Here is a 14,568-nt window from a genome sequence, read left to right on the forward strand (position 1 = left end):
CCACTCCTTCAACGTGCTTCCACTGGACAGGTATATTCAGGTATTTTGACAGATACCTTGCATGAAGACATGTAGCCTATTTGGACGCCTCTGAAATGTATGAAATAGTAGCAGTAGCAATGTAGTAAAGGGACTGGTGCTGGTGTGTGTGCTTATTACAACTCAGTCTTTTTTTGTGAAGAGGGGAGCGAGTTCAGCCTCTTGTCAGTCTGGTGGGTGAGGCTGTTTCTCCTTCAGTTTCCTGCCCTCAGCGAGAAAACACCAGACGATGTTGTGTGAATGATATGGGAAGTCAGTCACAGTCAGCTAGTCCCTGGGCTAGATGGGTTTTAGATCTAATCTTATTCTTGTGATGAAATCAGTGTGAGTCATGCTCAATTCCAGCACTTGCAGACATTAGCAGCTACACTGGAAATAATAACAAGTCCCTATGTGTTTGTCTTATCCATCTACTGTGTTGTGACAGACATCAGCATTACTGTGGTGAATATCAGTTTTGCACATTTGGATTTGCGTATTACGCACCAGTCTACCGTTGTTTACAGCGCAGTCTCCTGCTGTTGTTTTTATATGACTTCCTACAAGAAAATCTAATTTCTGCTGTTCAATACCAGAGAAGTGTAAACTTTTTAAAATTCTGAGAAATTGCAAAACCCTTGGCTGTGTCTCTAATAAAACCTCTGTAACTTTGCTCTGCTTCACTTCGGCAGCATCAGGTAATGTTCATATGTTGGTTCATGGTTTTCTTCTGTTTTTGATCTACTGCAGAGTATTTTTAAGGTTAACTGCTATAAAAAGACAAGCCAAGAAATTTCCTTCATGTTTTTCTGTGTTTCATCCTCTGTTACTTTGACAGAATGGCATCTGCTGTGATGTTTACACCTCTGATGAAGTCTCACAACTGTCAGTACTGATAAATGAAGAATTACAACATTTCTGTCTGAATCAAAATTGAATCGTAATGGAATCGGTTCTAGAAATCCCAGCCCAATTGGTTATGCTGCAAGAGGTCTAGGCTGCTGGGTGCTTTCTATGATGCACTGAGTGCTACTTCTTCACTTTTTATTGTATTTAGTCACTAGTTATTATTAGTCTGTGGCTCTCTTTCACAGCGTGTCTTTGTCCTGTCTTCCTCCTCTGAGCCTGCTTCTGTCAGAGGTTTCTTTCTGTTAAAAGGGAGTTTTTCCTTCCCACTGTCACCAAGTACTTGCTCATAGGTGGTTATCTGATTGTTGGAGTTTTCTCTTTACCCTTACATTACAATATAAAGCACTTTGTTGCCAATGTTTTTGGTGCTTGCTGGTAAATAAAATTGAATTGAATGAATTTTCTAGTATTTTATTAATGTGTCACTTGGCACTAACTAGCCTAAATATGTATCCTTTCAGTGTAACTCTGCAGCTGAGAAACGCAGCTTTTTACTTCAGTAGCCTATATCAACATATTTGCATGTGACCCTCGAGGATGGTGCTGGAAAGTATCCAAGTAGAGCTTCCAGTTAAAGTTCAGCATCTGTGCAACATTTTCAGAACCAAATATCCAGATGTCGACATTTACTTCAGGAGAGTTTCACCACAAAGTGATCGTTTAAATGGTTTTAGTGATGTCTTTACTGTACATGTGATGACCACTGGTTTTCTAGATTTCTATTTTCTGTCTATTGCTAACTAAAATATATGTTGGGTGAAATATAATCTTAATAAAATGTATCAACACATAACTGATTGGAGAGTTTGTATTTTAGATTTAAACCTTGACCGAGGGTTTCCCTGTAAAGGTCTCATTCACTCCTGGCAGAAACCCACGACAGGCTCAGCTCCCAGTTCCCAAACCTCAGATAACTTTTTCACATCTGGAGTTTGGAAATGTGTTATTATTATTATTCCCATGTTCAACTCCTTACAGGAAGCAGTGACTTAAACACAAAATCAAGGCTAATAAATTTAGTCTTGGCACAAAACAGTTTTCACCAGCTAAATGTGGAAGAGTGATGTTTTATCCCCTCACTTCTTACAAGATTAATGGTTATGTCTTCAGAACCCGACACACCTTTTCATGCAGGATTCAGATTCAGTGATCTCGAGTTCATGATGAAGCTGTTTGAGTCACACATGTGTATCATGTTCTTGCATCGTGTTTAAGCAAAATTTTTAAAGCAAACTGCAAAATTATCATAGTAAACAGTTCACAGTGTTGACACTGAACACTGACGATCAAGCCTCATTTTTAGAGAGCAAAATGTTCTTAAAATCTCAGAATTGGTTGTTTTAGATATGAAAGAGGAGATTGTGTCACTATGTGCAAGGTTAAGGACCCAGATACTGGACTCAAAGGCAAGAAAGTGAAGCAAACAGAAAACAACCTTTATTTCAGTCACTGAGAATCCAAAAATATACACGTTATAAAAATAATCCAGAACAGACCAACGATGAAATGAAATAAAACACAAAGGCTGCACTCGAGGGAAGGAAAACAGAGGGGTGAACTATGAAGCGAGCTCAAGTGGATCTCTCATATCAGCTGGTTTGGAGAGCTTTGGTTTAAAATCAGAGGAGCCACTCTTGATGATAAGTGCATTAAAAAAAGATTAAAAAATCCCAAATACTTAAACATGTATCCAGTCCAACAGCTGAACAATGTTCACTGTTTACTGTTTCCATGTCCATCCCTTTATGACCACAGTGTACACATCTTCTGATGGCTACTTCCTGCAGTATAATGAGCCATATCTCACAACTCAAGCTGGTGTCCTGAACATGACAGTGAGATGACTGCATGTAAATGACCTCCAGAGTCACCAGATTTCAGTCCCATCAACCACGGTGGGATGTGGTGGACAAACCTGCACCGGATCTCGGCTGCTCCTTCTTCTCATTGAATGATGTCTGGTTTCTTTTGTGTAACAGTAATAAACATGCAAAGTGCATCATAATGAGTTTGACACTGTGGCTGATGATGTGGTTGTTTGGGGGCTGACGGTCGTCTTATGCTGACTTTTCTTCTGCCTCCTGTGAAGACAACAAATCACAGACGTGAGACCTTGAAGCTCCAGTGATAGTGAACAGATTCATAACTCATAACACTCAAGCAGTGATTTCTCTCTTAACTTCTTCACCTTCTAAATTATGAGAATGACGATCCTGAATTTTACCAGCAAAAACACGATAAAGCCGTTCAATTATTGTAGCTTGTTAATTGTTCATCCATCAGATTTGTCCTGTGACCCAGAAGCAGTTTTCATCCTGAGCTTTGAACTATTACTCTAAAACCATCAGTATTTTTAATCACTGATGTGCAGAGCCTCGCACGATGCTCCAAAGTGACTGTTGATGTTCCTGTTTTAACTTCACTGACTTTCTCTCTAACATTTAACTCACATTAATTTGAATAACAGTGAATGAAAGAAAAAAAAACATCTGTGTGACTTACAGTTCTTTCAGTAGGTCTTTGGTGAATTTAGACTCAGGATCGAGACACCGTTCACTCCCATTCTTCAGTGTGACTCTGTAACATGTAAAGAAAGCTTTGATTTAAAACCACTTTATAAACAATCCTTATTAATGACTGAGCTCTTATTAATAATGTGCTCCTGTCACTGTGGGCACTTACATGACTTCTCTCCTGTTGCAGTATGGACGAGGCTCATGAACCGTAACTTCAGTGATGGGACCTCTTACAGACTTACTGGGCTTCAAACACCGGCACCTTGGAATAACTGGAAAAGGTAGAAAGTGATAATTAAGGTTAAACTGCTGCAGTTTCATATTTTACTTAAACATAACTATATTTAAATTAAATTTAAATTAAAGCTCCTCTCAAGATGCACAGATACACCAAAGTTTTCCATAAAAACACACTTACCATGTGAAGTGCAAAGGGCCATGCAGGCCAGGAGAACGATGCACTGGATGGCAACACTTGTCTTCATCTTAAAGCTTTTCAAGTATTGAGTGGAGGATCTACTGAAGGCTCAGGCTTCAACTGGTTTGTTCTTCTCAGATATGAAGGATCTCTGCTGCTGTGGGTCTCCTTCACTTCTCGAGCTGCCTGAGTGTGCAGGACTGTGAGGTTCATCATCTCTGAACTCCTTATATACACTCACAGCTACGTGGACTCTGGCCAAGGATGTCTTCCTAAGAAGTGGCTGCAAAAAATCTGTTTCCTGTCCTCTCACAGCAGAAATCCAGTGGCTGTGTTGTACTTTCAATTCCTGTTAACAGCTCCTCATTGCGTCACATTTGAGTTTACAAATATTCAATTCCAAGGAAAGTTGTTCAAACGTGACCTTCAGCGAGACCATACAGCTGTGTTGCAGTGGACCTTGAAGGCTGGAGGGACAGGTTGTCAAGATCTTCCTTTATCTGGGCTCTGGGACTTAATACCATCTGTACTTCACATGCAGAGTTGGTCTACAAGAAGACCAAACAGTGTATATTTCTAAAGTTCAGTCTCTCAGGCTGGAAGTTGTAATGAATCCTATGTGCAAGTTCACTAAGGAAGATCTGTAATCAGTGATCTGCCTGCTTTCCTGGGTGTTCGGCTGCTAGTCTGTCCTTTACAACGCATCCACTTTACCACACTGCTGACATCACAGCTCTAGTACAATCATCTTCTTGACCAACTTCTTCGAGTCAATCAGCTCCCGTTCAGCGTACTTTATATCTCAGCTCTCTTGTGTTATTCTGCCTTTCTGACTCTCATTCACTCAGCCCACCTACTTCCCATCTCTCTCTTCATGCTGGTCACTCAGAGCTCCATCCAAGCCTCCTTCTTCACCACCTGCGTCTAGACTAATTCCTGTCAGTGCTGAGGTTTTGTTCTTGTATGATGGGTTCATGTTTGGGACCTGAATTACCTGCTGAAGGAGGGCTGTGGAATTCAAATAAAAGCTCTGGATGTTTTGAGTAACTTTCCAGCACTATTGCTGGCTTGAAGCCAACAGTACTACTCTGGAGTTCATGTGAGTAATGATGAGTAACACCGGCAACTGGCTCAAAACCAGGTATAGTGACAGCATTGACCTCTGTTATCTCAAGAGCAGAGTGAGATATTTCCCTTCTGGCAGACACCCAGCACATTCCTCTGCAATCACACAGCTAACCATGCAGGTCGAGTCTTTATACAGTCACTGTTTGGCAGAGGTAAGTGAACAGTATTGAAACTATATGATAATGTTTTTTGTTGTTTTGTTTTGTTTTAATTTGGCCCTCTTCCGAGATAATAAACACAAACTATTCAGTTAGACAAAAAGTACATTCATCTTGTCTGCAGAAAAAGCTGACGCCATCTTTTAGGCGTTAGTTCAAATTTTTTTACTTCCTTTTAGTGAGGAATGGCAGTTCTGCAGATATGGGATGAAAGTGTTTCATCATATGCAAAATAAACAATGAGTTACAAGAGGGCCTGGAAAAGTTACAACAGAAAACAAAGTTCAAAGGAATTTTACAAAAATGCACAAAAAATGGTCAAACTCTGGAGCTGCATATGCTTAACCACAACAAGTCCACTCAGAAATGCCATCCATTCATTATCCTCCACTTAATGTTGTCAGGGTTGCAGGCGGGGTGGGGTGGTTGGAGCCTATCCCAGAAATGCTTCACTACAAATGAAATTACACAATTTAAACGTGATCATATTTTGTTTTGCAAAGTGTGTAAGTGTATAAAGCTTTTTAAAAAAACAAGCAAGTCTGTGAAATGGTTGCATTAGTTGCATAAAACAGTCATAATTTAGATATTTCAGGTTTATCATCTTTTTAGTTGCAGTCCAGGAATTATAAAGGGGACTTCTTTATAAACTTTTATTTACAGATTTCTTCCCACACAACCACCTCTGTGGTTTACAGAGAAAGGGCAGAAAAAGAAGAAATTTCCAGTGAGCGGGAGTTCTGATGCCAGAAAACGACCAGAGGCTTCAAGCTGATATGAAGGAAACAGGAAGTCCAAAGCAAGAGTGGGCTCAGTACTAGAGGGGTGTACCTAATAAAATGGCCAGTGAGTGTCCTACATAACGCTGATCTTGATCTGTAATTTGTACAAATTACAGAAGAAAGAAACTTTTTCCTTTTTAAGCATATCTGTGTTTTTACACATGCTTACATCCAATCTGCTGTCTTGATCTACTGTGAGCGATGCTGTAACACATCACCGCTCATGACTCAATCTCTTTCACAGCTCAGAGATAAAAGCAAAGCAGTTTAATGACTTGGAACCTTTTTTTCTTTCAGTTGATGCTCATAGTTTGAAGTGAAACCAGGTTTAATGCCAAACATATTGATATTTAGATTCGGCCTCTCCTTTTGTTTTGTTTGTTTTTGTTCTCTTTTTGCTGACTGTGTCTTAAGTGGTGGTAAACTGGTGAGTTGTTAGTTATAATAAAGTGAAAAGATGTAATTTTTTTTAACAAACGCCAGATTTATTATTTATTTTGAGGAACTTTTCAGCATTAAAAATAAACATGGTACATAAACATGCTGTATCCACAAAAGTTCACTTCTTTAATTGTTTACAAACCCTTTAATAATAGATAAATTACACATTAACCTATAACCACTGCTCACATTTATCACACACATCACGTCTGCATGTGCACTGAATAAGAGCACTGCTGTCTGACACAAAACTCAAAAAACATACTTTTTAAATAAAATATATGCTTATTAATCAGAAATTCAATCTGAAGACAGGCTGAATGATAAGATTTCCAACGCCCGTCCCTGATTGTCTCCGGAAAAAAATGACTGAGAACTTGAATAATAAATATTTTACATCTGATATTAAATCTGTTTACAACTTGCTGTCAGTTGTAGTTGTCACTGTCTACTTTGCATTTATATTTTGTGATGAGAACCCGAGCTGTGCTGCTCCTTCTTGATCGACACATGTTGTACCAGCGCTAAACATGCAAAGTGGATCATGATGATTCTGGCACTGCGGCTGGTGATGTGGTTGTTTGAGGGCTGATGGTCGTATTTTTCATCTGATTCCTGCAAAGACAACGTATCACAGAGATGAGACCTTGAAGCTCCAGTGGTAGTGAAGAGATCAAGTCATGCATTTTTACCCTGAGCTTTAAACTGCTGCTCTACAACCATCAGTAAAACCATCAGTGTTGTGTTACCATACAAGAGAAACTCTAACCCACACAATTTCCTTAGGGTTTAATAAAGTATGCTGATTCTGATTTTTAATCACTGATGTGCAGAGCCTCGCACTGATGCTCCAAAGTGAGTTGATGTTCCTGTTTTAACTTCACTGACTTCCTCTATAACATTTAACTCACATTTAGCTGAATAACAGCGAATGAAAGAAAAAAAACATCTGTGTGACTTACAGTTTTTCTAGCAGCATTATGGTGAATTTAGACTGAGGATCGAGACACCGTTCACTCCCATCCTTCAGTGTGACTCTGTAACATGTAAAGAAAGCTTTGATTTAAAACCACTTTATAAACAATCCTTATTAATGACTGAGCTCTTATTAATAATGTGCTCCTGTCACTGTGGGCACTTACATGACTTCTCTCCTGTTGCAGTATGGACGAGGCTCATCCACCTTAACTTCAGTGATGGGACCTCTTACAGACTTACTGGTGTTCAAACACCGGCACCTTGGAATAACTGGAAAAGGTAGAAAGTGATAATTAATGTTAAACTGCTGCAGTTTCATATTTTACTTAAACATAAATATATCTAAATTGATTTGTTAGCATAACTTAGCTTCTCTCAAACTGCACAAATACAACAAAGTTTTCCATAATCTGATGAAACACACTTACCATGTGAAGTGCAAAGGGCCATGCAGGCCAGGAGAACGATGCACTGGATGGCAACACTTGTCTTCATCTTAAAGCTTTTAAATTATTGAGTGAAGGATCTACTGAAGGCTCAGTCTTCAACTGATTTGTTCTTCTCAGATATGAAGGATCTCTGCTGCTGTGCGTCTCCTTCACTTCTCGAGCTGCCTGAGTGTGCAGGACTGTGAGGTTCATCATCTCTGAACCTCCTTATATACACTCACAGGTACGTGGACTCTGGCCAAGGATGTCTTCCTAAGAAGTGGCTGAAAAAAATACTTTCCGATGTCTGTCCTCCCACAGTGGAAATCCTGCTGTCGCAATCCTTTGGCATTTAAACTTTATACGTTCACTTACTCGCAAAGATTTCCTGTGCCACTGGTTGATGTTGAGACCTGCCTGCCTTCAGGTGTCGTTTGTATCTGTTGAAATTGACGTCACATTTCACTCATTTTGGACTCACTCCAATCACTCACATGTGAGTTTTGCTGACAAAGGATATTTTGTATCTCTGATCTACTTACAGAGGTGAAATGCAATAAAGTCTTTATATGATCAGTCTAATATTAATAATTTAGACAGCTCAAATTATGATATGATATGATATGACTAATATTTTACTGTTTCTGATGCACTCTGCTTAAAGTTTACTTACACTTCTCTTTATGATAAAAGTGTTTGAACACTTTCCAATAAATAAAATAAATAAATAAAATGATAAAAAGAAAGAAAATGGGAAGTTCCTTTAAACACAGCTGAAAAGATCATTTTCTATTCATTGTTTGCAGATGTGCACGTGTATCATTGCACTTAGTAAATGCAGTAAATCTGTTAATGAGTAAATCTGTAAGGGTGTGGGAATGCAAGGAAAAATGTCTCCATCACTTTTAAAAATACTGAAATTCTCAGATTAATAAGGTCACCAATCACAGCAGAAACCAAGGCAGACTTCGTCATTAAGAATGTTTCACACTCGCTTCTCCACTCCTTCAACGTGCTTCCACTGGACAGGTATATTCAGGTATTTTGACAGATACCTTGCATGAAGACATGTAGCCTATTTGGACGCCTCTGAAATGTATGAAATAGTAGCAGTAGCAATGTAGTAAAGGGACTGGTGCTGGTGTGTGTGCTTATTACAACTCAGTCTTTTTTTGTGAAGAGGGGAGCGAGTTCAGCCTCTTGTCAGTCTGGTGGGTGAGGCTGTTTCTCTTTCAGTTTCCTGCCCTCAGCGAGAAAACACCAGACGATGTTGTGTGAATGATATGGGAAGTCAGTCACAGTCAGCTAGTCCCTGGGCTAGATGGGTTTTAGATCTAATCTTATTCTTGTGATGAAATCAGTGTGAGTCATGCTCAATTCCAGCACTTGCAGACATTAGCAGCTACACTGGAAATAATAACAAGTCCCTATGTGTTTGTCTTATCCGTCTACTGTGTTGTGACAGACATCAGCATTACTGTGGTGAATATCAGTTTTGCACATTTGGATTTGCGTATTACGCACCAGTCTACCGTTGTTTACAGCGCAGTCTCCTGCTGTTGTTTTTATATGACTTCCTACAAGAAAATCTAATTTCTGCTGTTCAATACCAGAGAAGTGTAAACTTTTTAAAATTCTGAGAAATTGCAAAACCCTTGGCTGTGTCTCTAATAAAACCTCTGTAACTTTGCTCTGCTTCACTTCGGCAGCATCAGGTAATGTTCATATGTTGGTTCATGGTTTTCTTCTGTTTTTGATCTACTGCAGAGTATTTTTAAGGTTAACTGCTATAAAAAGACAAGCCAAGAAATTTCCTTCATGTTTTTCTGTGTTTCATCCTCTGTTACTTTGACAGAATGGCATCTGCTGTGATGTTTACACCTCTGATGAAGTCTCACAACTGTCAGTACTGATAAATGAAGAATTACAACATTTCTGTCTGAATCAAAATTGAATCGTAATGGAATCGGTTCTAGAAATCCCAGCCCAATTGGTTATGCTGCAAGAGGTCTAGGCTGCTGGGTGCTTTCTATGATGCACTGAGTGCTACTTCTTCACTTTTTATTGTATTTAGTCACTAGTTATTATTAGTCTGTGGCTCTCTTTCACAGCGTGTCTTTGTCCTGTCTTCCTCCTCTGAGCCTGCTTCTGTCAGAGGTTTCTTTCTGTTAAAAGGGAGTTTTTCCTTCCCACTGTCACCAAGTACTTGCTCATAGGTGGTTATCTGATTGTTGGAGTTTTCTCTTTACTCTTACATTACAATATAAAGCACTTTGTTGCCAATGTTTTTGGTGCTTGCTGGTAAATAAAATTGAATTGAATGAATTTTCTAGTATTTTATTAATCTGTCACTGGGCACTAACTAGCCTAAATATGTATCCTTTCAGTGTAACTCTGCAGCTGAGAAACGCAGCTTTTTACTTCAGTAGCCTATATCAACATATTTGCATGTGACCCTCGAGGATGGTGCTGGAAAGTATCCAAGTAGAGCTTCCAGTTAAAGTTCAGCATCTGTGCGTTTTCAGAACCAAATATCCAGATGTCGACATTTACTTCAGGAGAGTTTCACCACAAAGTGTTCGTTTAAATGGTTTTAGTGATGTCTTTACTGTACGTGTGATGACCACTGGTTTTCTAGATTTCTATTTTCTGTCTATTGCTAACTAAAATATATTTTGGGTGAAATATAATCTTAATAAAATGTATCAACACATAACTGATTGGAGAGTTTGTATTTTAGATTTAAACCTTGACCGAGGGTTTCCCTGTAAAGGTCTCATTCACTCCTGGCAGAAACCCACGACAGGCTCAGCTCCCAGTTCCCAAACCTCAGATAACTTTTTCACATCTGGAGTTTGGAAATGTGTTATTATTATTATTATTCCCATGTTCAACTACTTACAGGAAGCAGTGACTTAAACACAAAATCAAGGCTAATAAATTTAGTCTTGGCACAAAACAGTTTTCACCAGCTAAATGTGGAAGAGTGATGTTTTATCCCCTCACTTCTTACAAGATTAATGGTTATGTCTTCAGAACCCGACACACCTTTTCATGCAGGATTCAGATTCAGTGATCTCGAGTTCATGATGAAGCTGTTTGAGTCACACATGTGTATCATGTTCTTGCATCGTGTTTAAGCTAAATTTTTAAAGCAAACTGCAAAATTATCATAGTAAACAGTTCACAGTGTTGACACTGAACACTGACGATCAAGCCTCATTTTTAGAGAGCAAAATGTTCTTAAAATCTCAGAATTGGTTGTTTTAGATATGAAAGAGGAGATTGTGTCACTATGTGCAAGGTTAAGAACCCAGATACTGGACTCAAAGGCAAGAAAGTGAAGCAAACAGAAAACAACCTTTATTTCAGTCACTGAGAATCCAAAAATATACACGTTATAAAAATAATCCAGAACAGACCAACGATGAAATGAAATAAAACACAAAACACAAAGGCTGCACTCGAGGGAAGGAAAACAGAGGGGTGAACTATGAAGCGAGCTCAAGTGGATCTCTCATATCAGCTGGTTTGGAGAGCTTTGGTTTAAAATCAGCTGGAGGAGCCACTCTTGATGATAAGTGCATTAAAAAAAAATTAAAAAATCCCAAATACTTAAACATGTATCCAGTCCAACAGCTGAACAATGTTCACTGTTTACTGTTTCCATGTCCATCCCTTTATGACCACAGTGTACACATCTTCTGATGGCTACTTCCTGCAGTATAATGAGCCATATCTCACAACTCAAGCTGGTGTCCTGAACATGACAGTGAGATGACTGCATGTAAATGACCTCCAGAGTCACCAGATTTCAGTCCCATCAACCACGGTGGGATGTGGTGGACAAATCTGCACCGGATCTCGGCTGCTCCTTCTTCTCATTAAGTGATGTCTGGTTTCTTTTGTGTAACAGTAATAAACATGCAAAGTGCATCATAATGAGTTTGACACTGTGGCTGATGATGTGGTTGTTTGGGGGCTGACGGTCGTCTTATGCTGACTTTTCTTCTGCCTCCTGTGAAGACAACAAATCACAGACGTGAGACCTTGAAGCTCCAGTGATAGTGAACAGATTCATAACTCATAACACTCAAGCAGTGATTTCTCTCTTAACTTCTTCACCTTCTAAATTATGAGAATGACGATCCTGAATTTTACCAGCAAAAACACGATAAAGACATTCAATTATTGTAGCTTGTTAATTGTTCATCCATCAGATTTGTCCTGTGACCCAGAAGCAGTTTTCATCCTGAGCTTTGAACTATTACTCTAAAACCATCAGTATTTTTAATCACTGATGTGCAGAGCCTCGCACGATGCTCCAAAGTGACTGTTGATGTTCCTGTTTTAACTTCACTGACTTCCTCTCTAACATTTAACTCACATTAATTTGAATAACAGTGAATGAAAGAAAAAAAAACATCTGTGTGACTTACAGTTCTTTCAGTAGGTCTTTGGTGAATTTAGACTGAGGATCGAGACACCGTTCACTCCCATTCTTCAGTGTGACTCTGTAACATGTAAAGAAAGCTTTGATTTAAAACCACTTTATAAACAATCCTTATTAATGACTGAGCTCTTATTAATAATGTGCTCCTGTCACTGTGGGCACTTACATGACTTCTCTCCTGTTGCAGTATGGACGAGGCTCATGAACCGTAACTTCAGTGATGGGACCTCTTACAGACTTACTGGGCTTCAAACACCGGCACCTTGGAACAACTGGAAAACATAGAATGTGATAATTAATGTTAAACTGCTGCAGTTTCATATTTTACTTAAACATAAATATATTTAGATTGATTTGTTTTCATAATTCAGCTCCTCTCAAGATGCACAGATACACCAAAGTTTTCCATAGAAACACACTTACCATGTGAAGTGCAAAGGGCCATGCAGGCCAGGAGAACGATGCACTGGATGGCAACACTTGTCTTCATCTTAAAGCTTTTCAAGTATTGAGTGGAGGATCTACTGAAGGCTCAGGCTTCAACTGGTTTGTTCTTCTCAGATATGAAGGATCTCTGCTGCTGTGCGTCTCCTTCACTTCTCGAGCTGCCTGAGTGTGCAGGACTGTGAGGTTCATCATCTCTGAACTCCTTATATACACCCACAGCTGGGTGGACTCTGGCCAAGGATGTCTTCCTAAGAAGTGGCTGCAAAAAATCTGTTTCCTGTCCTCTCACAGCAGAAATCCAGTGGCTGTGTTGTACTTTCAATTCCTGTTAACAGCTCCTCATTGCGTCACATTTGAGTTTACAAATATTCAATTCCAAGGAAAGTTGTTCAAACGTGACCTTCAGCGAGACCATACAGCTGTGTTGCAGTGGACCTTGAAGGCTGGAGGGACAGGTTGTCAAGATCTTCCTTTATCTGGGCTCTGGGACTTAATACCATCTGTACTTCACATGCAGAGTTGGTCTACAAGAAGACCAAACAGTGTATATTTCTAAAGTTCAGTCTCTCAGGCTGGAAGTTGTAATGAATCCTATGTGCAAGTTCACTAAGGAAGATCTGTAATCAGTGATCTGCCTGCTTTCCTGGGTGTTCGGCTGCTAGTCTGTCCTTTACAACGCATCCACTTTACCACACTGCTGACATCACAGCTCTAGTACAATCATCTTCTTGACCAACTTCTTCGAGTCAATCAGCTCCCGTTCAGCGTACTTTATATCTCAGCTCTCTTGTGTTATTCTGCCTTTCTGACTCTCATTCACTCAGCCCACCTACTTCCCATCTCTCTCTTCATGCTGGTCACTCAGAGCTCCATCCAAGCCTCCTTCTTCACCACCTGCGTCTAGACTAATTCCTGTCAGTGCTGAGGTTTTGTTCTTGTATGATGGGTTCATGTTTGGGACCTGAATTACCTGCTGAAGGAGGGCTGTGGAATTCAAATAAAAGCTCTGGATGTTTTGAGTAACTTTCCAGCACTATTGCTGGCTTGGAGCCAACAGTACTACTCTGGAGTTCATGTGAGTAATGACGAGTAACACCGACAACTGGCTCAAAACCAGGTATAGTGACAGCATTGACCTCTGTTATCTCAAGAGCAGAGTGAGATATTTCCCTTCGGGCAGACACCCAGCACATTCCTCTGCAATCACACAGCTAACCATGCAGGTCGAGTCTTTATACAGTCACTGTTTGGCAGAGGTAAGTGAACAGTATTGAAACTATATGATAATGTTTTTTGTTGTTTTGTTTTGTTTTAATTTGGCCCTCTTCCGAGATAATAAACACAAACTATTCAGTTAGACAAAAAGTACATTCATCTTGTCTGCAGAAAAAGCTGACGCCATCTTTTAGGCGTTAGTTCAAATTTTTTTACTTCCTTTTAGTGAGGAATGGCAGTTCTGCAGATATGGGATGAAAGTGTTTCATCATATGCAAAATAAACAATGAGTTACAAGAGGGCCTGAAAAAGTTACAACAGAAAACAAAGTTCAAAGGAATTTTACAAAAATGCACAAAAAATGGTCAAACTCTGGAGCTGCATATGCTTAACCACAACAAGTCCACTCAGAAATGCCATCCATTCATTATCCTCCACTTAATGTTGTCAGGGTTGCAGGCGGGGTGGGGTGGTTGGAGCCTATCCCAGAAATGCTTCACTACAAATGAAATTACACAATTTAAACGTGATCATATTTTGTTTTGCAAAGTGTGTAAGTGTATAAAGCTTTTTAAAAAAACAAGCAAGTCTGTGAAATGGTTGCATTAGTTGCATAAAACAGTCATAATTTAGATATTTCAGGTTTATCATCTTTTTAGTTGCAGTCCAGGAATTAT

The 14,568-nt window shown here is 39.4% G+C and overlaps 3 protein-coding genes across 3 annotated transcripts; all 3 read right to left on the reverse strand.

The window, feature by feature from the left end:
- Positions 1-2,493: 2,493 nt before the first annotated feature.
- Positions 2,494-4,036, reverse strand: LOC147335473 (C-X-C motif chemokine 11-1-like). Its single transcript, XM_086287500.1, has 4 exons — positions 3,862-4,036; positions 3,610-3,715; positions 3,430-3,504; positions 2,494-3,008 (listed from the first exon to the last, which is right to left on the reverse strand). Exons 1-4 carry the CDS (start codon positions 3,926-3,928, stop codon positions 2,927-2,929), a joined length of 330 nt encoding a protein of 109 aa, XP_086143626.1. The 5' UTR covers positions 3,929-4,036; the 3' UTR covers positions 2,494-2,926.
- A 2,317-nt stretch (positions 4,037-6,353) lies between these two features.
- Positions 6,354-7,963, reverse strand: LOC147335474 (C-X-C motif chemokine 11-1-like). The gene is made up of 4 exons (XM_086287501.1): positions 7,777-7,963; positions 7,513-7,618; positions 7,333-7,407; positions 6,354-6,985 (listed from the first exon to the last, which is right to left on the reverse strand). The coding sequence occupies exons 1-4, from the start codon at positions 7,841-7,843 to the stop codon at positions 6,913-6,915; spliced, it is 321 nt and encodes a 106-aa protein (XP_086143627.1). The 5' UTR covers positions 7,844-7,963; the 3' UTR covers positions 6,354-6,912.
- A 3,213-nt stretch (positions 7,964-11,176) lies between these two features.
- LOC147335475 (C-X-C motif chemokine 11-1-like) lies at positions 11,177-12,839 on the reverse strand. Its single transcript, XM_086287502.1, has 4 exons — positions 12,653-12,839; positions 12,396-12,501; positions 12,216-12,290; positions 11,177-11,794 (listed from the first exon to the last, which is right to left on the reverse strand). The coding sequence occupies exons 1-4, from the start codon at positions 12,717-12,719 to the stop codon at positions 11,713-11,715; spliced, it is 330 nt and encodes a 109-aa protein (XP_086143628.1). The 5' UTR covers positions 12,720-12,839; the 3' UTR covers positions 11,177-11,712.
- Between the last annotated feature and the right edge of the window lie 1,729 nt (positions 12,840-14,568).

This window comes from Aulonocara sp. 'chitande type north' Nkhata Bay, linkage group LG3, assembly GCF_057382095.1.
Source record: "Aulonocara sp. 'chitande type north' Nkhata Bay isolate Kocher_YH1m ecotype deep benthic linkage group LG3, A_spYH_male_GT1.1, whole genome shotgun sequence".
NCBI lineage: Eukaryota > Metazoa > Chordata > Actinopteri > Cichliformes > Cichlidae > Aulonocara > Aulonocara sp. 'chitande type north' Nkhata Bay.

Bases quoted from the DNA above. Each gene is read 5' to 3' on its own strand.
- LOC147335474 (XM_086287501.1), bottom strand. From the start codon at position 7,843: ATGAAGACAAGTGTTGCCATCCAGTGCATCGTTCTCCTGGCCTGCATG. The intron at 7,619-7,776 runs GTAAGTGTGTTT...TACCTTTTCCAG, and splicing joins GGCCCTTTGCACTTCACATG to TTATTCCAAGGTGCCGGTGT. The intron at 7,408-7,512 runs GTAAGTGCCCAC...TACATGTTACAG, and splicing joins TGCAACAGGAGAGAAGTCAT to AGTCACACTGAAGGATGGGA.
- LOC147335473 (XM_086287500.1), bottom strand. From the start codon at position 3,928: ATGAAGACAAGTGTTGCCATCCAGTGCATCGTTCTCCTGGCCTGCATG. The intron at 3,505-3,609 runs GTAAGTGCCCAC...TACATGTTACAG, and splicing joins TGCAACAGGAGAGAAGTCAT to AGTCACACTGAAGAATGGGA. The intron at 3,009-3,429 runs GTAAGTCACACA...TTGTCTTCACAG, and splicing joins AAAGACCTACTGAAAGAACT to GAGGCAGAAGAAAAGTCAGC.
- LOC147335475 (XM_086287502.1), bottom strand. From the start codon at position 12,719: ATGAAGACAAGTGTTGCCATCCAGTGCATCGTTCTCCTGGCCTGCATG. The intron at 12,291-12,395 runs GTAAGTGCCCAC...TACATGTTACAG, and splicing joins TGCAACAGGAGAGAAGTCAT to AGTCACACTGAAGAATGGGA. The intron at 11,795-12,215 runs GTAAGTCACACA...TTGTCTTCACAG, and splicing joins AAAGACCTACTGAAAGAACT to GAGGCAGAAGAAAAGTCAGC.